At 43.1% G+C, this 27,759-nt stretch overlaps 1 protein-coding gene across 9 annotated transcripts in view; it reads right to left on the reverse strand.

Annotated features, from left to right (window-relative positions):
- The window catches only part of LOC126278998 (ral GTPase-activating protein subunit beta), a 360,574-nt gene that overhangs the window by 137,379 nt on the left and 195,436 nt on the right, over window positions 1-27,759 (reverse strand). For all 9 annotated transcript variants that reach the window (XM_049979327.1, XM_049979325.1, XM_049979321.1 and 6 more), the window contains one exon: window positions 234-460. In XM_049979327.1, coding sequence (XP_049835284.1) covers window positions 234-460 — 227 coding nt within the window. The remainder of the gene's footprint in view (window positions 1-233; window positions 461-27,759) is intronic.

Genomic DNA, 27,759 nt, shown 5'->3' on the forward strand with positions numbered 1-27,759 from the left:
CATACTGTTTTCTGTTAATATTATAGTCTGTAACTGCTATGCTTCTCTGGTAATGAAACTGCTGCAGCATCTTTATCACTCTTTCTTCATTGCGGGTCACACTGCATTTTTTTAACAAAATTTCACCAAACTGTTCATATTATGATGAATAATTTATTAATATAATTAATTTTTAAATTTTTTAACATAAATTTCATAAAACAGGCTGTTTAGCACTGACAGAGATTACATACCTGAGATTTCGTTCCTGAAATTCCTAATTCGACCACTTCAAGGACATTTGTAAGGCTCTCTTTATCCTGTAGAAGATATGGGTGGGCAACAAGCCAAACTCCTGCACATTGGAACGCTGCCACAATTGCAGAATGTAAGTCCTTTGAGTGAGCAGGTGGTGGCCGACCACACTGGTGCATAATGTAGTCACAAAGCCATTTAACAGCACGTTTGCATTCTAACGCATCTGCCAACAATGAATAAGACAATGGTAACTACCACTAATTGTCTGCATGGATATTTATTTTAATAAGCAGTGCTATCGTAAAACTATAATTTAGCTCTGTGCAACTGTTTGTAGAACATATTATGTAAAGCAGAATTTTGCAAAAATACAACATATAGTGCGGCCAATTTTCCAAATAATGATAACATTACTTGGGGAAAATCATCATGAGCCACAGACCTAGCAATGGCACAATCAAAGCAAAAAGAGGGTGCATGAGTTTCTACAAATGTTTTGCTGGGCTACTTGCATTTCAGTCCAAAGTTGCTTGAAAAAGAGTATTGTCTGCCACTGATAGACTACTTATTCATATTCCATATATTTTCAGTGAGTGACCAAATAGCTTACCACAGATATGTAAAAGCCATTGTATCTCATATTCTGATATAGGCATAGACATATCATGCTTGATAAGTTTACATAATTTTCTGCATGTATCTACATTTTTACATGGTATGAGGTTACAGCTTCTCCCATGAAGCAGTTATTGTTTAGAGTGTTCGCAATTCTTAGGAAATAAAAGCTAATGATGCTCAACAGTGTCATATACATTTACATGAGTCTTTGACATCCTAAAATGTAAACTGGAATACCGTCCAGTACTATTACTGCTCCAGGATTCAATGGGTGCATGAATACAGATGAAGGTCTTGCAACAGAACAATTATTTTGTCTTGGATTATGATCATAACCAGATATACAACAGAGAACATTATGGTGTGTCATATTTGATGAATTACAGATACGGTTGTGTGCAATGTCATTCATTAGCACCAGATTGCAGTTAACTGCTTATAACTGCTTATACTACAAAGTGCAAGCAGAAAGAAATTGCTAATACATAAGTTCATACTGGTGATTAACTGTAGGCCAAGTGTATCACATTGCAGACAAGGTATGAGCACATGAACTTCGAATGTCCAAGCTCAAAGATAGGGTTGTTCATTCAAAAATATTGTCAATATTGCTGTGTCACTTTTTACTGCAGCAGTCAAAGTGTTTATGCAACAGTCACTAGAGGCACTGTATTTCAGCACTGACAATTACATTTATTCTCTGACTTGATATTACCACATTCATTGATGTCAATAGCTCACTTAGTTACATATTCATTACTCTTCAGAAGCACTGTTCCTAATCACATGTGACACTTCTCTTAACTGAGATATTTTTTTCCTGTGTCATACTAAATAAAGGTATTTTCCACAGTGCACAGAAGTTATAGTTCATGTGTCAAACAGGTTAAATATTACAACACACATATAGTTAAATTACTTGGATGGACCTTACCTTATCCTTCTTGATCTGGTGACCCTGATATGATTAGCTTGCGTGAACAGCACAGAAAATGCAAGAACTTCCATAAAATTAGTTCACAAGATGACACATGAACCGACCATGACAATTCCTTCAGTGTCCAAACTTGCCATGTGACTGCCACTTTCTGGTTGCATAACCCTGCACTGTGTTTTGCACAAGCAACAGCATGTTTCCATTTCACTGGAATACCTACAGATTCCATGAGGTTTGCCTTAGTGGTCAGACAACTGGATTGTCATTTTGCAGCAGACATCAAGGCGCCTCCTGTGATTAACTCCTATGAAAAAACTCAAGGCCAAACTGATACGCAGAGTCTATGCCTCACAGAAAGAATGCATACACCAAGTTTTGACATAGGAAGACATCAGCAACAGGAAATCATTGGAGCACCTGAGGCATCTGAAAAGCAAAGTTGATACTGACACTGTGCCAGAAGACCAGCTTAGTACTTTGTGAAGTAGTCGCCTACTAACTGCATGCATATCTTTCTCATATCCATTCTGTTTTACAGTTGGAAGAGAAATAAATAGTTTCTTCTTATTTTCTTCAGTTTTTTTGACTGGTATTTTATGACCTTTGACAAGAGTAGGCTATACAGATAAAGATCACTAGTACTGCATAATCAATAGCAACAGATAAACCAGGAGAAAAATACAGACACATTATTGACATACCCTCGCCCGTTTTTCTCTGTACCTTCCTTTCTGGGATGGGGAAATCACAGTTACCTAGGCAGCTTAGTTGGCACCATTTTACTGCATCACACAGTATTCATACACATTTGGAAGGTAAATATCCAATCCAAATGCATATAACTTAATTTAATATATAAAAAAGCTGTGAATTGATGACAGTTGATGAGTAATATTACAAACATTAAAGAATATCAACAATATTATGAAAATGATAGATTGCTAACCACCATAAAGATGACATGTAGGGTTGTAGACAGGCACAATGAAAAGACTGTTACACTTTTAGCTTTTGGCCAGAGCCTTCTGCAGGAAAAAAAAATTAACACACACACACACACACACACACACACACACACACACACACACACACACTCACTCATACACACATACACACACACACAAGCAAGCAACTTCGCACGCAGGATCGCTAACTCTGGCCAGAACACATGGTGTCACGTCTAATGTAAGCAGCAATCCGGAGTGTGGGGCAGGGGAGGGGATAGCACAGTAAGGATGGAGGGAGAGGAGTCAGTGCTGCCTGGTGGACATACAGTGACTAGATTGGCAGCTTAGGCCCATTCCAGAATCTCTCTCCTTAATCCATTTCCCTCCTCACTCTTGGGGCACCCCGCCCAGCTATCTTCTACACACCCTTAAAAACTCACAAACCCAAGAATCCTGGACAGCCCATTGTAAATTGTAGCTGCCCCGCTGAAAAAATTTAGGCTCTCACTGACCAATACATGAAATGTACTGAGTGAAATCTATCCTCCCACCTCAAAAATACCAAACCCTACTCACAGTCATTCATGTTACTTCCCTATACACCAAAATCCCTCATTCCCATGGCCTTGTCTCAACTAAAAACACTACCTCTCACAATGCCCTTCAGACTCAAGACCCACTGTCTCATTCCTCATATACCTTACTAATGTTATCCTAACTCACAACTCCTCCTTTGAGGGGAAGGTATACAAGCAAATCTTCGGCACAGTCGTTGACACCCACATGGCATCCTTCCCTGCCAACCCGTTTATGGTCCATCTAAAGGAAACCTTCCTCAGCTCCAAAAGCCCCAAACCTCTAGTCTGTTTCAGGTTCACTGATGATATCTTAATGATATAGACTACAGCCCAAGATGCCATATCCTCTTTCCTTCACAACCTAAACAGCTCCTCTCCTATCATATTCACCTGGTCCTCCAGGTGCCAGAGTGCCATCTTCCAGGGGATTGACCTTCTCTTCTATGAAGGCTTCTTCCACACTTCTGTCCACATTAAGCCCACCAGCCACCAACAGTACCTGCATTTCAAAAGCTGTCATCCCTTCCACATTAAAAAATCCATCCCATACAGCCTGGCCACCCAGGAACAGCATATCTGCAGTGACACTAACTCTCTTGCCTAGTACGACCCCTCGGATCTAGTCCAGAAATAAATTTCCTGTGCCATATCCCCCACCCAAGAACCAAGTACAAGGAAGCACCCCATTTGTCACCTAATATCACCATGGAATGGAATAACTGAACCACATTCTTTGTTGGAGTTTTGATTATTTGAAATGAGGAACATCCTATTCAACATCCATCCCACCCCTCCTAAATTGGCCCTCCCATGGCCCACCAAACGTCCACAACATTTTACTCTATAGCTACGCAATCTCAGTCCCAACCCCTTGCCATAGCGATCATATACCCGTGCCCAATCCACCAACTCAGCACTTCCTATGCCAGTCCTGTCACAGGCTTATCCTTCCCCAGTAGATATTCAGCTACCTGCAAAAGCAGCCATATCATATACCAGCTCTTCTACAATCACTGCTGAGCTTTTTATATTGTTATGATTACCAACCAGCTGTCCACCAGGATGAATAGCCACCACCAAATAGTCATGTGTCCACCAGCTTTTCTGAACTGTGCAGATGGAAAGTATCCTTACGACACATTCTCTGCTCCTGAAACTATCCCAGCCTCAATTCACAGTATCCTACTGTTCCCAAACATTTTACCCAACAGTTTCCATCCCTGCCCTCCATCTCATCCCAATTCACATGCCCTCATCCTCAGTGTGCCACTCTCTGCCAAAGCACACACCAGCCATTTTCCCCTTCTCTCCCCCTCTTCCTTTGCCCTCCCTTTTCTCTCACTTCCCTCCCTCCCCCACAGCCTCACAATGCTGCACCTGGCAGCCTTTTCTGGCTACATCTAGTCTCTGCACACTCTGCCAGTCAGTGCTGGCTCCTTTTCCCTCTTTCATACCATACTATCCCTCCCCTTTCCATCCCACTCTGGATTGCTGCTTGCCTTTGATGTTACACCACTGTATTCTGCCAGAGAGGCCAGAGATAGTGGTCATATGTGTGTGAAATATGCCTGCTTCTGTGAATGTGTGTGTGTTTTTTCTTTTCTTTTCTTTTCTTTTCTTGTGAAGGCTCTGACCAAAAGATAAATGTGTAACAGTATTTCCATTGTGCCTGTCTGCAGCTCAACAAGTCATTTCTATGGTGAGTAGCGATCTAGACTTTTTACAATATTGTTGGTATTCCTACTACGACTTTCATTGCTGAAAATATTAGACAATGCGAGCTTCAGTTATCTTAAAATAACCAAGAGAAGAAGATTACACACAGAGTGCAAAGATATCATCGAGCCAAGAAGGTATTTTTAAGAAGAATGTTTGCAGTTGTTACAATGACAAAAAATATGTAAACCTGAAGAATGCAAGGTCAATGTGCTGAAAATGAGCACTGAGGTTTGTGGTATGAAAGTACTGGTGGGTAAAGATTCACCTTCGCTCTGTCACCTTCTTACTTTCACACCACTCTAGTGTTAATCAAAGTGAAAGAGTGCAGGAAGAATGGAAAAAAGTGTTAACTACACAACACTTATCAATTTAATACATTTATGCTGAATTCTTCATATGTTTCTACTCTTACCTGTGAGTTTTCTAGCTGCATGCAACAAATAAAATAATAATTTACTAAACACAACAAAAAATACTACATGAAAAAACATTCTATGAAAACCACACTAACTTGCAGATTTTTAAATTTTGCTAGACATGTGTAAGGATAGATTGAAAAGTTTCTAACTTGACTACAAAATAACACACTTTGAGATAAATCTATTCACTTGTGAAGTAAAACAGAAAGAAGTGATAATATAACATTACTGGATAGATAAAAAAACATACAAGGGATAAGAGTATTTCCAACAGCAATAAGAAAATATTAGGTAAGATAATGGTTGAATCAGTGCTATGCTATGGATCATAACTATGGATCTTAAATGCAGATCTGAAAAGAAGACTAATAATTATGGAAATGGATTATTTGCATAGGAGTGTCAGAATATCAAGAATCGAAAGGAAAACTAATGATGAAGTACGAGCAAGAAGGAAGGCAAATTATACAATGATAGATAGAATTGAAAGAAAATCATTAAAATGGTATGGATGCCAGATGATCGGCGGCCAAGGTGGTTTATGAATGGAAACCATCCAGCACATGTAAGTGCAGAAGACAATGATGTTCTTGGACAGACCATATAAATGGAGTACTGGAACACTGCAGCATCGACAAGGAAGATGTGCTGGATAAAGAGGCTTGGCAGAGGATAATAGGAATACAACATGTTGTTATTAATTAATCTTTGAATTGATTAAGCCTGTAATAATAATAATAATAATAATAATAATAATAATAATAATAATAATAGATAAAAAACTACTCACCAAGCAGCAGCAGGAGAAAACACATAAAAGTTACAGAAATGTACAAGCTTTCTGAGCCAGTGGCTCCTTCTTCTGACACAAGGGATGAAAGGAAAGGAAGAGAGATGAAGGAAAATGACTGGCGAGATGTAGGAAATGGGAAGAGTTATAGAAAAGTCAACCAGAATTGCGGGTAATGGAAGACTTACCGAATGGGATGAGAAGGAAAGGCGGAACCACTGCTGGACAGGTAATCATTTCATTCTCCAACAAGTGGATCTCCCTCATCTTGAGTTCTGAGGAACCAGCCCTTAGAGAGCAATGAATAGTTCTGAAAGCTAGGATAAATTTCTGTACATTTATGTTGATCTCTCATCAATATAAAAAATTCTTGCTTCCTGGAAGTACTAGCCAGAAAATCTGTCTCATAGCATTAGTCACACACAAAGTAAAGGAAACGCAACCACTCAGCTATAGCTGACTGCTCTGTGGCACAAAGAAACGGGCAACAGAAAACAGTATTCACACTAGCTTTTGGGCTCCTGTTCTTTCTCTAGCACCAGTACAGAAATTCACACACACAACCACAAAGACATCCAAATGCACACACCTGCAGTTGCATTGAGACAGATTGTTGATTACTGATTATAAAGAGAAGATGCCTAGAGAGATGGGTGTGGAGAAGGTGTAAGGTGCAAGTCTTGTCCCATACATCTACCTATCACCTCCTCCTGCTGCAGTACAGTCACATGCATTTCCTACTCTATAAAAGGCAGGGTCACATTTCAAATCAGTCATTTTATATATCAACTCTGCCCCAATTACTGTGCAGCATCCTACGTGGAAAAAAACTGTGGCAGAATACAATTTTGGCTGTTCACTTCCTGATCATGTTGCGCATCACTACAAAAATGACCTCAATAGCTGTTTCACTATGCAAGTCATTTGGATAGTCCCTTCCAGTTTCTCTGATCTATACAGGTTGGAATTGTCTCTCCAGCATATTTTGCTGTTTCACAATCCTTCTGCCCTAAACCTCTGCTAACCTGTTTCACACTGCCACACCTTGTCTCTTACAATTTCTCTCCTGTCTGCACCACTCCTCCATCACCCAGATCATGTACTGTCTTCTCCTACCACCCTTCTCTCTTCCCTCTCCCCTCTTTCCCCCTCCGGCCTCCAACCAATGTGGGCACACTCTCCCTCTCTCTACCTTCCACTGCTTTTCTTTCTCTCCTCCCTTCACCTTTTTACCTTTCATATGTTCTACCCTATGAACTCCTTTCATCTTCTTGTGCAGCTGCTGAGTGACCTGTCAAAAGGCTTGCTTCCCACTATCCGACTACCACGTCCTTGCCTCACCCATCTTTCCACACCTTCTCTCCACTGCCATCTACCCAGGTAACTTCTCTCAATAATCAATCAATAATCAACAGGCAGTCCTGCTGCAGCCATAGGTGTGTACATTTGGGAGGTTGTGTGTGTCAATATGTGTACTTTTGCTAGAGAAAGAGCAAGAGCTCAAAAGCTAGTGTGAATACTGTTTTTTTGGCTGCATGTTTCTATGTACCACCAATCAGTCAACTACACGTGACTGGTTGCCTTTCCATTATTTTTCTTATAACGCCATCCAGGAATTTTCATTGTTTCCTGTGTTTTGCGTGTTTCAGACAGCTAAGAATCCAGATAGTTGTTACAACAGGGTTTGTGAAGAACAATAATAACTGCTTGACTGAAACTACTTGTGAAGTGATGTGGTTTGATTGGAGTGTGATTGGAGTGCTATCAGAGTGTGAGTGTGAGTGTGAGAGTGTGAGTGAGTGAGTGAGTGAGTGAGTGAGTGAGTGAGCGAGAGAGAGAGAGAGAGAGAGAGAGAGAGAGAGAGAAACAGAGACAGAGAGAGAGAGAGAGAGAGAGAGAGAGAGAGAGAGAGAGTGTGTGTGTGTGTGTGTGTGTGTGTGTGTGTGTGTGTGTGTGCAAAGTGTCTTGTCTATACACTGTTATTGCTGTTGTTGTTCATTGAGAAACCCTCACTTTTTCACTGTTTTTGCATTAAAAGTCACTGTCTCATTGCCGTAAATCAAAACTGATAACATGTACTGACTATTAAGTCTCCTTTCCTGACACATTGAAATCTTTGTTTTGACAATACCATTATTTAGTTTAGCAAATGTGCTTCTAGATATTTTTCTGTTCCATTTGTTTCGTTTGCTATCTAAGCAGTCATTACCCTGAGATACCCTAAATATAAAAATTCAACTAGTTGTATGAGTCCTTGGTTAATATATCATATTTTATTTTTGGTGTTTTGATTATATTTTAATTTAGTCTTATTACATTTGATTTCAGCCTTACTTTTTAATTTTTCTGTATTAAGTTTTTTGATTAATTGTACTTCCACCATGTGCTTAGAGATGTACTGTACTGTACAATGTTACCAGAAAAATAAAGAGGGTTCAGGTAAGTTTCGTGAATGAGTTAATTGCAGACCAACTGTGTTAATTAGACTAGAAACTTTTCAATTCACATTCAAAGGTTTACAATAATCTACACACTGACAGAAGTAAAAATTATTGACAACAAACAAACTATAGTAGTACTTACGTTGACAATGACACTACTGAAAACCACGAACATTAAATCATGCAACAGAGTTTATACGTCTCATTTCAGAAAGTATTTGAATTCAAATAAATGCTAAAACAACATATGAGTTTCTAATTTCTTCTACCATACACATTTCTAAGTAACTACACAGAAAGAAAATCAGAAAGAAATCAGTGCATGATTGCAAAACATCTCACACATTTAGAATACAAGAAAAGTAACAGAAATTCTGACTTAATATAGATATGCTGTTCATTATTAAAGAACACAAACAATAACAGAAGAGTGGTACATCATTATATTCTAGGCCTACCACACACACATCACACAGCATTCTGCTAGCCAGTATTTTAGAGGGGCACAGTGGACAAATACGAAGTGTGTGCTTGGTTTGGGGTGCCATTGGATACATGTGATCTTCACTCCGGTGTGAACAGCAACCAAAAAAATCTGTGAAATTTTAAAGCCAAATGTACTATCCCTTTTTCAACCAGTTCCACATGCCATATTTCTGTAAAGCAAATACCAGTCACTTGTTGCAAGGAATACGAAAGCCTTCTAAGAATAACAGAAACAGCTGTAGAATGACAGGCACATCTAATCACCTGGCCTACACATCTGTCTGACATTTCACCCACTGAATATATATGGTGAAAGGTTTTTCTAACAGATGGTGTTGATTTTTTTGTAATGTTTTTGTAAGCCCTCTTTCTCTCTCTCTGCATATATTTTACACTTGTTTGTCAGCGTCTTTGATAACACTATTTTCGAAGAGAATTCAAACTGTATTAAAATTAGCACAGCAGAGTGCCTCGTATCTTACCTGTAGTTGTTGGCAGTGCAGTTTATCTATTTTTACTACATCGATAATCCGCAAGCGGTGTATGTCAGAGGGTACTTTGTGGACCATTGTCACTTCTCTCTTTTTGTCTTCCAGGTGTGAATGGTTTGTGGGAAGAATGGTTGCTGATAAACCTCAGTGTGAGCTTCAATCTCTCTAATCTCATCTTCATGGTTTTTTGAGCAATATATGAGATGTAACCAAAAGTAATGGGAATTTTTGTTTTTCCTGAACACTCTTATTTATTCATCAATGTCAACTTTCCCTTCAAAGTAATTCCCCTCAGATATAACACATTTGTGCTTGTGCTTATTCCAATCTTGGAAGAAATTGTGGAACACATTTTTTACCATGGTGTCCAGGTCCTTCAACAATTCTGTTTTTTATCTTATCAATGGTGGCAAAACAACATCCTTCCATGGTTCTCTTCAACACTGGGAACAGAAAGAAATCTCAGGGGGCCAAGTCCGGCAAATACGATGGCTGAGGTGACATAACTTTTTTTTTTTTTTTTTTTTTTTTTTGGCCAAAGAAATCATGAACAAGCACTGACATATAAGTGGGAACATTACTGTGATGGAATTTTGACAAGTTGTTATGCCACAATTCTTGTTGTTTTCTTATGATTGCTTTATGCAAATGGTACATAACTTCCAGTTGGTATTCCTTATTGATCTTGTGACCATAAGATAGGAACTCACAATGAACTATGTCACTGTAACTGGGAAAAAAGAAACAGCAAGAAGAACTTTCATATGTGATCAAACTTACTGAATTTTTTTGGTCTTGGCTCTTCAGGTACACTATGTCATCAGAAGTATCTGGACACCTAGCTGAAAATTACTTACAAGTTTGTGATGCCCTCCATCGTTAATGCTGCAATTTTTAAGGTGTTGGCCCACCCATAGTCTTCATGAACGCTTCCACTTTCACAGGCAGATGTTCAATCAGGTGTTGGAAGGTTTCTTGGGGAATGGCAGCCCATTCTTCACAGAGTACTACACTGAGGAGAGGTATTGATGTTGGTTAGTGAGGCCTGGCATGAAGTCTACGTTACAAAACATCCCAGAGTGTTCTATAGGATTCACGTCAGGACTCTATGCAGGCCAGTCCATTATAGGGATGTTATTGTCATGTAACCACTCTGCCATAGGCTGTGCATTATGAACAGGTGCTCAGTCATGTTGAAAGATGCAACTGCCATCCTCAAATTGTTCTTCAACAGTGGGAAGCAAGAAGGTGCTTCAAACATCAATGTAGGCCTTTGCTGTGATAGTGCCACACAAAACAAGAAGAGGTGCAAACCCCCTCCATGAAAAACATGACCACACCATAATACCACTGCCTCCGAATTTTACTGTTGGCACTACACATGCTGACAGACGACATTCACCGGGCATTCGCCATACTGTCACTCTGCCATCGGATCACCACATTGTTTACCATGATTCATCACACTACACAACTTTTTACCATGGTTCAATCGTCCTATGTTTACACTCCTTACAGGGAGCGAGGTGTTGTTCGGCATTTTCCAACATGATGTATGGCTTATGAGCAGTTACTCAACCACGGAATCCCAGTTTTCTCACCTTCCGCCTAACTGTCATAGTACTTGCAGTGAATCCTGATGCAGTTTGGAATTCCTGTGTGATGGTCTGGATAGATGTCTGCCTATTACACATTATAACCCTCTTCAACTGTTGGCAGTCTCTGTCAGCCAACAGACAAAGTTGGCCTGTACACTTTTGTGCTGTATATGTCCTTTCACATTTCCACTTCACAATCACATCAGAAACAGTGAACCTAGAGATGTTTAAGAGTGTGGAAATGTCATGTACAGACGTATGACACAAGTGTCACCCAATCACCTGACCACATTTGAAGTCCGTGAGTTCTGCAGAGTGCTCCACTCTGTTCTCTCATGATGTCTAATGACTACTGAGGTTGCTGTGGTGGAGTACCTGGCAGTAGGTGGCAGCACAAAGCACCTAATATGAAAAAATGTATGTTTTTTGGGTGTGTCCAGATACTTTTGATTACATAGTGTAGTGTCCAATGGGGCAAATGGACCTCGGTTTTGATGTCATATCTGTATACCCATGTTTTGTTACTTGTTGTAACCTTCCTCAGAAGTTGTGGATCATTGTTGACTTCATTTAGCAATTCTTGGCTGCAATTCAACAATTTTAAAACAAACTTTTCTGCTAGATGCTTCATGCCCACAATACCCATAAAGATTTTTCATCCATAAAAATTGCTTGGCATGGGAAAAAGGATTTGCTGACATCATCAGCAAGCTCTCTTACTCTATGATGGTGATTCAGTTATCTTCCAGAGTGATTTTCTTGACTTTTTCCACATGTTGTCAGTAACTGATGTGCTCGGGTGCCCATCATCTTCGACGTCTTCTCGACCTTCTTTGAAACATTTACACCACTGATGAACCCTTGTTTTACTCATAGTAGAGACACCAAACGCCACAGACAACATTTTGTGTATGCAGTGCTGCACTTTATTCCATTTTTCAAGCAAAATTTAAAGCAAATTCTTTGTTCCATTTTTTTCATAAGTAACAATTTGCTGAGCACTCCACAACATGTGTAACATTTTCAATTGTCAACACTAAACTAAATATTAAAAACAGCTGAAGATGCAAAAATACATCAGGAACTTATGTGCCAACAAGATAAAACAATTAAGAATTAGATGTATGAAGCCCCCCTATCAAGAAGCACTGACTTATTGTAGCACTGTCCATGTAGGTGGGAGAGCTTGTGTGCTCTGAGGAAACTGAGAGTTAGATTGTAGTAGTGTAGCTACTGACAGGTCTAACATAGTTGGGCAGGTCCCAACTGAGGAATCACAATGACCCATCTTATACCCTACATATCCTGTTCCCTACTCTTCTCTCAGTTACCATTCCTTCCTCTAATTAACTTTTGCACCATTGCTTTGTGGTTAGTCTCAAGAGGGGTGAAGGCTAAGGGAGAAAATCCTGAAAGAAAACCAGGAGTGAGGCTCCAAGAGTGGCTGGAAGGCATACTGCATCCCCTCCCAGCAGCTTCTGCAACCGAATTGATACCAGATGTACTGGCTTGCCTTTCCTTTGGGCACTATCGTTTAGGCAGAGAGGGAGACATTGATGATTAAATGACTTGTGTATCTTTGTATTTATTGCTCAGGCACGTAGCATTCTGGAGAGGATGCCTCAGCAAAGTCCAAGGACATCAGCACAAGACAAGAAGAGGCAGTTACCAGTTATAAGCTCCGTCTGATTGGCCTTAAGACTAGAGTACCAAGGGCCACTTTCGACAGAGGGAGAGACCATTGCATCTCACTGGACAGTTACCACCTGCCTCAAGCTGGGCAGCTGAAGCCAATAAGGTGCCACCCTGCCACTACCTATCTGCTTCAGAGGGTGTGTGGGACTTAGAAGTAATCTTCAGCAAGTAAGTTGATATAGCACACCTAAAAACAAAATAAATAAATCAAATAAATAAATCATTTTCTATTGCCACCTGGACTGTTAGGCCATGTGACCAAAGTACATTGACAATACCTAATTGGTTGATTTCATTTGTAAGACTGTTATAATCGACAGAGAGCTCCATTGCTTGAATTTAGGCATTGTGTGACTGCAGGAGACACGGCTTCCAGACACAGGCTTTATCAGAGAGGCAAACTACATATTCCTCTGACAGGGGTGATCTGAAGACAATCCAAAATTTCCCGGCATATAATTTGCAGTTAAAAACACCTTCTTGAACTGTATAGTGTCATCATCTAGTGGAACAGAGTGGATTCTTATTTTACAATGTGCTCTTCAAGTGGCACTGTAATCCTGAATGTGTATATTCCCACTTTATCTTCCAGCATGTTTTATGATTTACTCAGTGACAGAATATCCAAAGTATCTGGATCCGAGTCACTACATATTCTAAGGGACTTCAATACTTGAGTTGTATCAGATAGCAACATGTGACTGACTTTCCTGGGTCACCACAGAGTAGGAGAAATGGATGAAAGTGGCAGCAGACTGCTGGAAGTCTGCTCCTTTTATAGACTGTGCATTACAAACACATAATTTCAACTTAAGGATTGGCACAAGGTGTCCCAGAGACGTCCCTGCTCTCATCAGTGACATCAACTTGATTTTGTCACAGCTAGGCATTCAGACCTCAAAAATGTCCTACTGACAAGAAGCTATCATGGTGCTGACTGACACATTGACCATGCTCTGGAGGCATGCACAATGAAGCTCACCCCTACAAAATATCACCACACCAAACCAAGAGGTCATCACAGAACAACCCATGTCATGTTCATGACTCACAATGGAAACCAGAATTTGTCAGCAATTTTGAAAGTGCTTTACTAGGAAAGATAGAAGCAGAAAGGAATATTGATAACAAATGGCTACAACTGTCAGGTGTCATCTACAACTCAGCAGTATTGGCCTATGGAATAAAAGAAGATAGAAACAAGGACTGGTATGAGCAAACTTTGGAAGAGATGGAGCCAGTATTGAGGCTAAATGGAAAGCCTTGCTTCCTTAAAAAAGAAATCTAAATGGAAGATATCACGAGAACTTGCTAGATGCAAAGAATGGAGCAAAGCAAACATCCATGAGATGTGCAAATAACTAATGTCTGAATTTACATGCAGGTATACGGAAAGCAACCAATTCTGGGGACACTAAGTCAACATATGATAGAATTGAGAAAACAATTGGTGGTGGTGGTGATGAATATTTTAGGATAGGCACACAACAGCAAGGTCTTCAGCATCAACAGTTTGAGATGAGTGTCAGAAAAGGACTCCAAATAGAAGTTTAAAACAGCAGGGAAACTGAAAGGAACGCAACATGGAAAACTATGTATGTACCCACATGGAAGCACAAAATGAAGTATCATTCCAATATTAAAACACTAACAAACAGGAAGAAAATGATACAGGGAATTAAAACAATATAGCAGATGGACATGGTTGACTGACTGCAATAAAACAAAAAGAGGAGCCAGCCACTCTGCAGCACACTAAAATCTCCAGCCTAAAAGCTTAGGCCAGAGTCCTAACACATCACAAAACATTAAAACTTAAGTTACACCTGTCTCATCAGTTAAAATAGTGAGCAGATCCACATCAATATTTACATATTTACTGCAGCCCTTCCATCACGGTATAAAATGCACTCTGTTAAAACGAGGTGTATCAAGATTTGCACATCACAAAACGGGGGATCCTCTCACCATAGTAGGAAGCCATGTGTAAGAAGGCACTGCCCAATTCGAAGATGTGTGAGGGTCACTTTGTCCCACCCAAGTAACCGGCAAGAGGAATGTAGTTGACTTCACCAACCGCAAATTATTATCTGTTGTCACCAGCCATTCTTCACCCCACACCTACATGAATTTCCTATACAGTGAAGAAACAACAGCCTGCAAGGGAATAGGACAGTGTCACATCCTGTCCACTGCAGGCCTCCTTGGTAGTCCAATCATCCTGTTCTTTTCTCCATATCCCTATATGCCTAGGCACCCAGCAGTATGACACCTGCTATCCCTGCCACTGGATAACTGTAGTTGGTCATATATCAGCTGGGCCAACTTCCCAACTGGGGACAGACCCTGTAATGATTGTAAGGCAATAAGGGAATCAGAGCAGATGAGAAACAGTTTGCCCTCAATACATCATATCTGCTCCAGTGCCTTCACACAGAGCCCCACTGAGAAAATGGTATACTTATCACAAAAAACTAATCCTGGTGACATGGTCGGGAAACACGACTGAGCAGCCAAGGGAGTATCCTTGTTTGAAGCCATCAGTGTACACTACTGTGAAACTGTGATGAATATCTAAAGTGTTTAAAAAAACAGAGATTGAAATGTAAAATCTGACATACTATCTTTTTTAAAATTGGTCAAGTCTAAAATAAGTCTGGGCCTACAGACAAGCCAAGTCTGCTCCAACGGCGATGTAAAATATTAAGACCAGGCACACTCATCTCTAAAAGGCAATCATGTGCATGAATCCCATAGCACCTTGTTGCCCGTTGCTGGTTACGAGGGCTATGACAAAAGTTTTTAGCAGAATATGTGGAAAAAATTTATTTGCAAAAAAGCGTTTACAACTTTTCAAAATACTCTCCATTAACATGTATACATTTTTCCATTCTCTGAAACCACTTAAAAATGTGTCAGTCCACGTTTCTTTTGGGCTGTCACTTAGTGCACTCTTGTACGCTGCAATGGCCTCTTGATCTGATGAAAACCGCTGCCCTAGAATTTTTTCCTTAGCTTTAGGGAACAGAAAGAAGCCATAGGGGGGCAGGTCAGGTGAATAGGAGGGATGGGGTAGCACTCACACTTTTTCCTTCTCCAGAAAGTCCATCGTTCTGGCAGCCCTGTGCACAGATGCATTGTCGTGATGCAGCAGAAGGTGCGCACTCTTGGACTTTGGATGCTGTAACTTCCACGTGGCGATGACTTTTGGAAGACAATCATTCAAATACCATTCAGCATTGACTGTACGACGTGTGTCCCAGGTCACAGAGGTGAGATGCACGATCTTTGTGAAAAAAGTTGCCACCATCTTTTTTCCAGAACTCCAACTTCGTCAACTTTTGTGGGTGGTTGCTTCCCTGGAAAACACCGCACAGAAGACTGTCTCTTCGTTTCAGGGTCATAGTGGTAGACCCACGTTTCATCACCTGTGACGATATTGTAGGTGTCTTGGGACTTCCCTACATTGAATTTTTCGAGCATGAAACGAAACCAGTCCACTCTCGCCTCCTTTTGGCTTTCTGTCAGGGAATGTGGCACCCAACGGCACATTTCTTAGTAAGGCCTAAGTGACTATGAACGATGGTCTGTGCTGCTGTTGATCCAATATTTAGGGTCCCTTCAATGTCGCAAAATGTAAGATGTGGATCTTCTTTGATCATTTTTCTCACAGCATCAATGTTTTCAGGAGTCACATCAGTTGCCGGCCGACCAGGACGAGGTTCATCTTCAATTGACTGCTGACCCCTCGAAAACTCACGAAACCAATTTCCAACTGTGGCCCTAGAAGGGGAAGCTTCACCAAAAACACGCAGCAAAGAAGGATGGCATTCTTCGGCACTTAAACCAATTTTATAATTGGGAAAAATCATGGTGCGAAGGTCGCGGCGTGACAGCTCCATCCTGCACCGCCTCTGACTCAGCACTGCCTGTGCTTTCTTACCGCACTGTGGGGGGATCACCGCAAGCCAGGGGCTGCGAGCGCTCGTCCCAAGGTTGAAAAAAATCGCTCTTTCGAAAAGAAAACAGCCCCATTGCCCTCCGCCTTACTGTTTACGGGCTGCTAAAAACTTTCGGCATAGCCCTCGTATGAAAAAGCTTTTCCATTGGAGGCTGAGCAACGGTATGGATACAAGTGTGTGCACCATAAGTAGCCATAGCCTGATGTGAAGTGGCAGTTCACCAGCCTCTGCACAGAGGTTTGGTATGGGGCTTGTTCGGAATGCCCCAAAGGCAAACCAATTGCCCCCATGCTGCCTGTCCAACATCTTTACATAAGAATGTCTCGCAGACCCATACACCATGCACCCGTAATCTAAGTGAGATCACACAAATATGCCATAAAACTGGAACAGACAAGTTCTGTCTGCTCCCTATATACTGTGGCTAAGGCATTTTAAAATATTTAGAGCCTTAAGGGACCATTTTTTCAGATTCTTAAGATGTGGCAACCATGTAGACATAATACTGTCAATACACTATGTGATCAAAAGTATCTGGACACCCCCAGAAAACATACATTTTTCATATTAGGTGCATTTTGCTGCCACCTAATATGTGTAGTGCCAACAGTAGAATTCGGAGGCAGTGGTGTTACAGTGTGGTAGTGTTTTTCATGGAGGGGGCTTGCACTCCTAGTTGTTCTGCGTGGCACTATCACAGCACAAGCCTACAGTGATGTTTTAAGCATGTTCTTGCTTCCCACTGCTGAAGAGCAATTCGGGGATGGTGACTGCCTCTTTCAACACAATCAAGCACCTGTTCTTAATGCATGACCTGTGGCAGAGTGGTTACATGACTATAACATCCCGGTAATCGACTGGCCTGCACAGAGTCCTGACCTGAATCCTGTAGAACACTTTTGGGATGTTTTGGAATGCCGACCTCATTCCAGGCTTCACCAACCTACATCGATACTTCTCCTCAGTGCAGCACTCCATGAGGAATGGACTGCCATTCTGCAAGAAACCTTCCAGCACCTAATTGAATGTATGCCTGCGAGAGTGGAAGCTGTCAATCAAGGCTATGGGTGGGCCAACACCATACTGAATTCCAGCATTATCGATGGAGGGTACCACTAACTTTTAAGTCATTTTCAGCCAGGTGTCCAGATATTTTTGCTCACCTAGTGTAGCTATGGCAAAGACAGTCACACTTATAACACTACCTTGAGGGACACCATTCTCCTGCTCAAAGTGATCAGACAGGACATCACCGACTGAGTAGCAAAAATACTATGGGGAGAGAAAAGACTGAACACAAAAGGGAGCACTTCCCAAAATTCATGAAGCTGCTCGAGGATAAGATACCTCCAAGTATGTCTTCTCGATGTCAAAAAATGTACCTAGAAGGTGATACTGGTGCATGAAAGCCTGTTGTATGGCCAGTTCCATGAGAATCAGGTTACCAAAGGTGGAACGATACCACCTGAAACCACAATGAAAGTGACTAAGCAGTTGCCTGCAGTCCAAGATCCAGACAAGGCAGCAGTTGAACATCCACTCCAAGGTCTCTCCCATGCAGCTAGTGAGAGCAACATTACAATAACCACTTGGGCATGTATAGTCTTTCCCAGGTTTTAAGAGAGGAATTAAAACTACCAGATGCCACGAGTCAGGAAAGTGACCTGATGTTCAAATGGAATTAAAAAGTACAAGGAGGATATCTAAATTATGCCTTGTGAGGTGCCGCAGCATACTGTAATGGATTCTGTTGTGACCGGAGAATGTGTCACGAATGCCAACAATGCAGAATGCAGCTCCCACATGGAAAATGGGCAGTTGTAATCTCCATCAGAGGTGGACCAAAAGTCCAAACTGCTCCTCTCAGCAACTACTCTATGGTGCTGGAAACCTGGATCCTGACTGGCGATTGCATAATCTGGACCGGATTGGTCTGGAGAATGCTGTTCCCCATTACAGCAGTCATGGGGCACCTCCCTCATCTCCCAGAAATTCTTCCGACTGAGCCCGATACAACTGAACTCTTTGTACAATGATTAATGGTGCTCAGGAACTGTTTCCATGACTACTTGTTGCTCTCTCAAATGATCCAGTGGCACTTTTCCCTTGCCATCTGAAAGACTAAGATTCTCTGCAGTTGACTGACAGTTGAAACTACACTGAGTTACACACGTAGTCCTCACTGTAGAGTAGCATTTGTCACTCCACCAAGGGACACATTGCCTCTTCACAGACGTCCCATGGACTGTGGAATGGATGCTTCAGCTGTGCATTGAATCATTTTGCTAATATGATCCACCCGCACCTTGGCATTGGCACGATGTTCAAACTAGGCCAGCTGGCTATATTAAGTGTCCAGTCTGCTCTACTGAATACACATTGCGGCAGTTTCCTTTCAGGTTCCACTCCATCTGGCAGGTGATTCCAGATCAGGAAGTGATCGTTTCCATGCAAATCATTGACCACTTCCCACTGAGCAGTGTGAGCAAGAGCTGGGAGAGCAAAGTGAGAGACTGATGGCAGAGAACGACCCAGTTTGCTGTGCTGTACATGATGACACTAGAAGTCTCTCAATTGTCCTACCCCTGGGGCAGGTAGTTGCAAAGCCCCAAAGCACATTGTATGCATTAAAATCACAACAGAGGATGAAGGGGCAGGGGAGCTGTGTAATATGGTCAGTTAGGACCTCTTTGTGGAGCACAAAATGTAGGTAAATGGAAAATATTGTTGACAGATAATGTATGCACACTGATAGGGCAATTGCTTGTAAATTTGTTCTGAGGGTGTGAGGCAGGGAGGAGTGGTAGTCGGTAGTAATGAAAATACGTACACCACCTCTAGCTCTATTACACTCAGGTCGCCCTTTCTGTGAAGCACATAGCCTCGTAGTTCAGGGGTGTACAACTGATTGAAATTAGTCCATCTAGAGACACAGACACAGTGTTCTACCTTGAGATAATAGACAGACTTCCTCCACATGTTTCCTCAACCCCTGCAAGTTCCACTGTAGCATGGGAGCCATTTCACTGGTGTGGTTATAATTTACCCCTATCTTCACACAGCGAAGGTGAAACACCTGTAGAGAGAGGGAAAGTGGAGGGGCTGCCTGGATCCGAGGCATCTAACTCCTTGATGTCCTCTTCATCAGTCAGACATGAAATAATGATGCCTGACAGCTTTCGGGACAACTTTTGATCCGAACGTTGTGATCCTTTCCCTGTGCCCTGTTCTTTTGAGGATGAGGGGGGCATTGAGAGGCACTCTGCTTGTCGTGTGCCTTCTTGACATTCACTGCAGAACTGTTGCTGATCTTTTCTGTGGCAGCTTCTTGGACTGCTTTATTCTTATCTGCTTTGCCTTGAGATGCGCATATGCAAGAACAGGTGCTGGTGGTGGATAGCTGTACACTAGATGTCATTTGCATCAAAGTGTCGTCCTTAGGAACATGCTTCTGTGCCATAGAAGCATAAGAAGTGGTTCATCACCTTATATTCCTTTTTGGCTTCCGCATAGGGGATCCACTTGGTGACTTTTAGTTCCTGAATTTTCATTGCTCTGCAAAAATAGGTAGACTGAGTGGCTACAAGAGCAATTAACACCAACTGCTTGAACTGGGCAGTCAGTCCCAGCTTTATGGGCTGGCTTCCCTCATTTGCCACAGGTCGCTTCATCCCAACAACTCATCACTGTGTGACCAAAATGCTGGAATTTGTAGTACCGCATAGGGTTAGGTACATACGGCCTAACCCTAAGTCGCACAAAATCTGGCATGTTGTTTTCAGGCAGCATTGGACAACTGAAGGTCTCCCAGTTTCTCCATTATTGCTATGCATCCTTTGTCCTTTGTCCACTATCCCCCATGATGCCCATTCCTGTTCAAGTTTGGCGATGTTAATGTTCATAATGTCACAGCATGCAAGCACACCCTTGCTGGAATTAAGGGAGTTACGCAATTCAACAGTTACATTATATTACTGAGTTTTTCAGAATTCCTAAGTAGTTCCACATGGTTTGCCCTGTTAGTCTCAACCAGTAGGGAGTCATTCCTCAGCTGCTTTACAGACTTCTAGCTACCAGCAAGTCCTTCCAAGGCTTTATGGATATGGAAGGGGGACACTTTTTCAAACATACCCCCCTTCCTCATAATCACCAAAAACACATTTTGTTTTATGACTCCTTGAGCCCTGTTACTATAGTTCAGCTGATTCTGATTATCAGGAGGGCTAGCCTCTCTCATTCGCTTGGAGGATTGGGTGTGGGTACTCCCAAGCGGTACACCCTTCCTGCTGGTAGGAGAAGAAGAAGATTTCAAGGGCTCCATCTTGGTCCCACAAACAGCTGGGGAAATAAGGATCCACTCAGATGGAGCCTCACATGCCTGAGTAAGCCTCAAACAACTGAATTGTGGCAGGTTCCCCAAAGGTTGCCTGCTGACGAGCATTCCACCTCAACAGCCATGTATCTGATCAGTACCCAGCACACCCTGAGACTGAGGTTTACTTTTTATAGAGGTTTATTCCAACCTCACAATCCAGGCAGTCAAGCCAAGATTCCCGTTCCCTAAGACACACAACTTCCCATTGCCGCGCTGCATGGCGGTCGCTCAAGCATGCTAAAAGCTTATGGTGACAGAGGACTGGCAGCACTTACCTGTCCCCTTGAGTCACCAAGCCCGTACTCAGCAAATGAATGATAAGCCCCTGAGGGCGAAAGCAATTGGTCCAACTGTTAGAAAACAGCTCCTCTGAATTCAAAGGCAGGCAAAGTCATTACTAATAAAGGCAAGCAAATGGAATGCTGGTTGGAATACTGTCTTGCGTTGTATGCACCTGAGAATGAAGTTAGCAGGAATCCACAAGACACCATCAAACAAATGCCAGTAACGGAAGAACTAAATGCAATGCCTACTATGGAAGAACTCAGTAAAGCAATAGGCTCTTTTGCTAATGCACAGGTTCCAGGTGAAGATGGGATCCCTGCAGATGTTATGAAGTCTGGCTGTCCTCCTCAAATGCCTACAGTTACTTCTCACAACCAGCTAGGAAGAAGGTTACATTCCTCTGAATATGCGGAGTTTGAAGATTGTTACTATGTGGAAGTGGATAGAAATGACTGCAACAATTACCAAGACATTTCAATGCTAAGTGTAGCTGGGAAGGCATATGCAACAATCATCCTAATGCAATTACAAATCCTAGCTTCCAGAATCTACTCAGAATCTCAATGCAGCTTCAGACCTGGCTGATCAACCATGGATATGATCTTCTCTCTATGACAGCTACAACAGAAGTGCTGTGAAGCACAAGCTACAATCTGCTTCAACAATACATCAGTGGAACATTCCCCATTATTAGTGGTGTGAAGCAGGGGTGTATGTTGGCACCTAGTCTGTTTGGAGTCTTCTTTTCCCTTCTGCTGAGATTTGTCTTTGGGACTGTAGGGAGGGAGTGTACGAGAGGGTACCAAAACAAAAGCTGCATATTATGTATCAAAAGGTTTACAAAACAACCTTATCTCCTTAAAGTACTCTCCATTACAACAAATATGTTTGTCCCACCAGTGTTTCCACTGACAGAAAAAATTTTGGTAGTCATGTTTAGAAATGGCTGACAGCTCCTCTCTCATTTTCTTCTTGATGTCTTCAATGTTGTCAAATCGGTGTCCTTTAATGCCCCTTTTCGTGTGTGGAAATAAGAAAAAGTCACAGTGTCACGTCAGGTGAGTAAGGTGTGTGGAGCAGCAGAATCATGCCACTTTAGCCAAAAATTGCCTTGACCGAGATGGCTGTGTGTGCAGGTGTGTTGTGGTGGCAGAACCCGTCTTCGGTATGCGACAAATTGGGTCTTTCTTGACAAACACTGTTGTGCCATATTAAAACTTCCAAATAAAAGGTTTGGCGGATGGTCTGTCCTGAGGGAACAAAATTTGAATGAATATTTTCGTTGATTTGGGCAGTTAATGGACATCCAGAATGAGGTTTGTCATCAATCTACACATCACCATTTTTAAATCAAGCAAACCACTCGTACACTGAGTTTTTCCCATAGTCTCATCTTGGTAAGCTGTTTTCAACATTAAAACAATTTCAGCAACATTTTTACTGAGTAGAATACAAAATTTCACAGCTGCACACACTGTTCACTTAAACTTTCCATATATATATATATATATATATATATATATATATATATATAAAGATTCCAAGACTTACCAAGCGGGAAAGCGCCGGCAGACAGGCACATGAACAAAACACACAAACACACACACAAAATTACGAGCTTTCGCAACTGGCAGTTGCTTCGTCAGGAAGGAAGGAAGGAGAGGGAAAAATGAAAGGGTGTGGGTTTTAAGGGAGAGGGTAAGGAGTCATTCCAATCCCGGGAGCGGAAAGACTTCCCTTAGGGGAAAAAAAAAAAAAAAAAAAGGACAGGTGTACACTCGCACACACACACACACACACATATCCATCCGCACATACACAGACACAAGCAGACATATTTAAAGGCAAAGAGTTAAGGGCAGAGATGTCAGTCGAGGCGGAAGTACAGAGGCAAAGAAGTTGTTGAAAGACAGGTGAGGTATGAGCGGCGGCAACTTGAAATTAGCGGAGGTTGAGGCCTGGCGGATATCGAGAAGAGAGGATATACTGAAGGGCGAGTTCCCATCTCCGGAGTTCGGATAGGTTGGTGTTGGTGGGAAGTATCCAGATAACTCGGACGGTGTAACACTGTGCTAAGATGTGCTGGCCGTGCATCAAGGCATGTTTAGCCACAGGGTGATCCTCATTACCAACAAACACTGTTTGCCTGTGTCCATTCATGCGAATGGACAGTTTGTTGCTGGTCATTCCCACATAGAAAGCATCACAGTGCAGGCAGGTCAGTTGGTAAATCACGTGGGTGCTTTCACATGTGGCTCTCCCTTTGATTGTGTACACCTTCCGGGTTACAGGACTGGAGTAGGTGGTGGTGGGGGGGTGCATAGGACAGGTTTTACACCGGGGGCGGTTGCAAGGGTAGGAGCCAGAGGGTAGGGGAGGTGGTTTGGGGATTTCATAGGGATGAACCAAGAGGTTACGAAGGTTAGGTGGACGGCGGAAAGACACTCTTGGTGGAGTGGGGAGGATTTCATGAAGGATGGATCTCATTTCGGGGCAGGATTTTAGGAAGTCGTATCCCTGCTGGAGAGCCACATTCAAGGTCTGATCCAGTCCCGGGAAGTATTCTGTTACAAGTGGGGCACTTTTGGGGTTCTTCTGTGAGAGGTTCTGGGTTTGAGGGGATGAGGAAGTGGCTCTGGTTATCTGCTTCTGTACCAGGTTGGGAGGGTAGTTGCGGGATGCGAAAGCTGTTTTCAGGTTGTTGGTGTAATGGTCGAGGGATTCAGGACTGGAGCAGATTCGTTTGCCACGAAGGCCTAGGCTGTAGGGAAGGGACCGTTTGATATGGAATGGGTGGCAGCTGTCATAATGGAGGTACTGTTGCTTGTTGGTGGGTTTGATGTGGACGGATGTGTGCAGCTGGCCATTGGACAGATGGAGGTCAACATCTAGGAAAGTGGCATGGGATTTGGAGTAGGACCAGGTGAATCTGATGGAACCAAAGGAGTTGAGGTTGGAGAGGAAATTCTGGAGTTGTTCTTCACTGTGAGTCCAGATCATGAAGATGTCATCAATAAATCTGTACCAAACTTTGGGTTGGCAGGCTTGGGTAACCAAGAAGGCTTCCTCTAAGCGACCCATAAATAGGTTGGCATATGAGGGGGCCATCCTGGTACCCATGGCTGTTCCCTTTAATTGTTGGTATGTCTGGCCTTCAAAAGTGAAGAAGTTGTGGGTCAGGATGAAGCTGGCTAAGGTGACGAGGAAAGAGGTTTTAGGTAGGGTGGCAGGTGATCGGCGTGAAAGGAAGTGCTCCATTGCAGCGAGGCCCTGGACGTGCGGGATATTTGTGTATAGGGAAGTGGCATCAATGGTTACCAGGATGGTTTCTGGGGGTAACAGACTGGGTACGGATTCCAGGCGTTCGAGAAAGTGGTTGGTGTCTTTGATGAAGGATGGGAGACTGCATGTAATGGGTTGAAGGTGTTGATCTACGTAGGCAGAGATACGTTCTGTGGGGGCTTGGTAACCAGCTACAATGGGGCGGCCAGGATGTTTGGGTTTGTGAATTTTAGGAAGTAGGTAGAAGGTAGGAGTGCGAGGTGACGGTGGGGTGAGGAGTTTGATGGAGTCAGGTGAAAGGTTTTGTAGGGGGCCTAAGGTTCTGAGGATTCCTTGAAGCTCCGCCTGGACATCAGGAATGGGATTACTTCGGCAAACTTTGTACGTAGAGTTGTCTGAAAGCTGACGCAGTCCCTCAGCCACATACTCCCGACGATCAAGTACCACAGTTGTGGAACCCTTGTCAGCCGGAAGAATGATGATGGATCGGTCAGCTTTCAGATCACGGATAGCCTGGGATTCAGCTGTGGTGATGTTGGGAGTAGGATTAAGGTTTTTCAAGAAAGATTGAGAGGCAAGGCTGGAGGTGAGAAATTCCTGGAAGGTTTGGAGAGGGTGATTTTGAGGAAGAGGAGGTGGGTCCCGCTGTGATGGAGGACGGAACTGTTGCAGGCAGGGTTCAATTTGGATAGTGTCTTGGGGAGTTGGATCATTAGGAGTGGGATCAGGATTGTTTTTCTTCGTGGCAAAGTGATATTTCCAGCAGAGACTACGAGTGTAGGACAGTAAATCCTTGACAAGGGCAGTTTGGTTGAACCTGGGAGTGGGGCTGAAGGTGAGGCCTTTGGATAGGACAGAGGTTTCGGATTGGGAGAGGGGTTTGGAGGAAAGGTTAACTACTGAATTGTGGAACCACAACACCCCAATTCAGTAGTTAACCTTTCCTCCAAACCCCTCTCCCAATCCGAAACCTCTGTCCTATCCAAAGGCCTCACCTTCAGCCCCACTCCCAGGTTCAACCAAACTGCCCTTGTCAAGGATTTACTGTCCTACACTCGTAGTCTCTGCTGGAAATATCACTTTGCCACGAAGAAAAACAATCCTGATCCCACTCCTAATGATCCAACTCCCCAAGACACTATCCAAATTGAACCCTGCCTGCAACAGTTCCGTCCTCCATCACAGCGGGACCCACCTCCTCTTCCTCAAAATCACCCTCTCCAAACCTTCCAGGAATTTCTCACCTCCAGCCTTGCCTCTCAATCTTTCTTGAAAAACCTTAATCCTACTCCCAACATCACCACAGCTGAATCCCAGGCTATCCGTGATCTGAAAGCTGACCGATCCATCATCATTCTTCCGGCTGACAAGGGTTCCACAACTGTGGTACTTGATCGTCGGGAGTATGTGGCTGAGGGACTGCGTCAGCTTTCAGACAACTCTACGTACAAAGTTTGCCGAAGTAATCCCATTCCTGATGTCCAGGCGGAGCTTCAAGGAATCCTCAGAACCTTAGGCCCCCTACAAAACCTTTCACCTGACTCCATCAAACTCCTCACCCCACCGTCACCTCGCACTCCTACCTTCTACCTACTTCCTAAAATTCACAAACCCAAACATCCTGGCCGCCCCATTGTAGCTGGTTACCAAGCCCCCACAGAACGTATCTCTGCCTACGTAGATCAACACCTTCAACCCATTACATGCAGTCTCCCATCCTTCATCAAAGACACCAACCACTTTCTCGAACGCCTGGAATCCGTACCCAGTCTGTTACCCCCAGAAACCATCCTGGTAACCATTGATGCCACTTCCCTATACACAAATATCCCGCACGTCCAGGGCCTCGCTGCAATGGAGCACTTCCTTTCACGCCGATCACCTGCCACCCTACCTAAAACCTCTTTCCTCGTCACCTTAGCCAGCTTCATCCTGACCCACAACTTCTTCACTTTTGAAGGCCAGACATACCAACAATTAAAGGGAACAGCCATGGGTACCAGGATGGCCCCCTCATATGCCAACCTATTTATGGGTCGCTTAGAGGAAGCCTTCTTGGTTACCCAAGCCTGCCAACCCAAAGTTTGGTACAGATTTATTGATGACATCTTCATGATCTGGACTCACAGTGAAGAACAACTCCAGAATTTCCTCTCCAACCTCAACTCCTTTGGTTCCATCAGATTCACCTGGTCCTACTCCAAATCCCATGCCACTTTCCTAGATGTTGACCTCCATCTGTCCAATGGCCAGCTGCACACATCCGTCCACATCAAACCCACCAACAAGCAACAGTACCTCCATTATGACAGCTGCCACCCATTCCATATCAAACGGTCCCTTCCCTACAGCCTAGGCCTTCGTGGCAAACGAATCTGCTCCAGTCCTGAATCCCTCGACCATTACACCAACAACCTGAAAACAGCTTTCGCATCCCGCAACTACCCTCCCAACCTGGTACAGAAGCAGATAACCAGAGCCACTTCCTCATCCCCTCAAACCCAGAACCTCTCACAGAAGAACCCCAAAAGTGCCCCACTTGTAACAGAATACTTCCCGGGACTGGATCAGACCTTGAATGTGGCTCTCCAGCAGGGATACGACTTCCTAAAATCCTGCCCCGAAATGAGATCCATCCTTCATGAAATCCTCCCCACTCCACCAAGAGTGTCTTTCCGCCGTCCACCTAACCTTCGTAACCTCTTGGTTCATCCCTATGAAATCCCCAAACCACCTCCCCTACCCTCTGGCTCCTACCCTTGCAACCGCCCCCGGTGTAAAACCTGTCCTATGCACCCTCCCACCACCACCTACTCCAGTCCTGTAACCCGGAAGGTGTACACAATCAAAGGGAGAGCCACATGTGAAAGCACCCACGTGATTTACCAACTGACCTGCC

Source organism: Schistocerca gregaria, chromosome 6, assembly GCF_023897955.1.
Source record: "Schistocerca gregaria isolate iqSchGreg1 chromosome 6, iqSchGreg1.2, whole genome shotgun sequence".
Classification (NCBI taxonomy): Eukaryota; Metazoa; Arthropoda; class Insecta; order Orthoptera; family Acrididae; genus Schistocerca; species Schistocerca gregaria.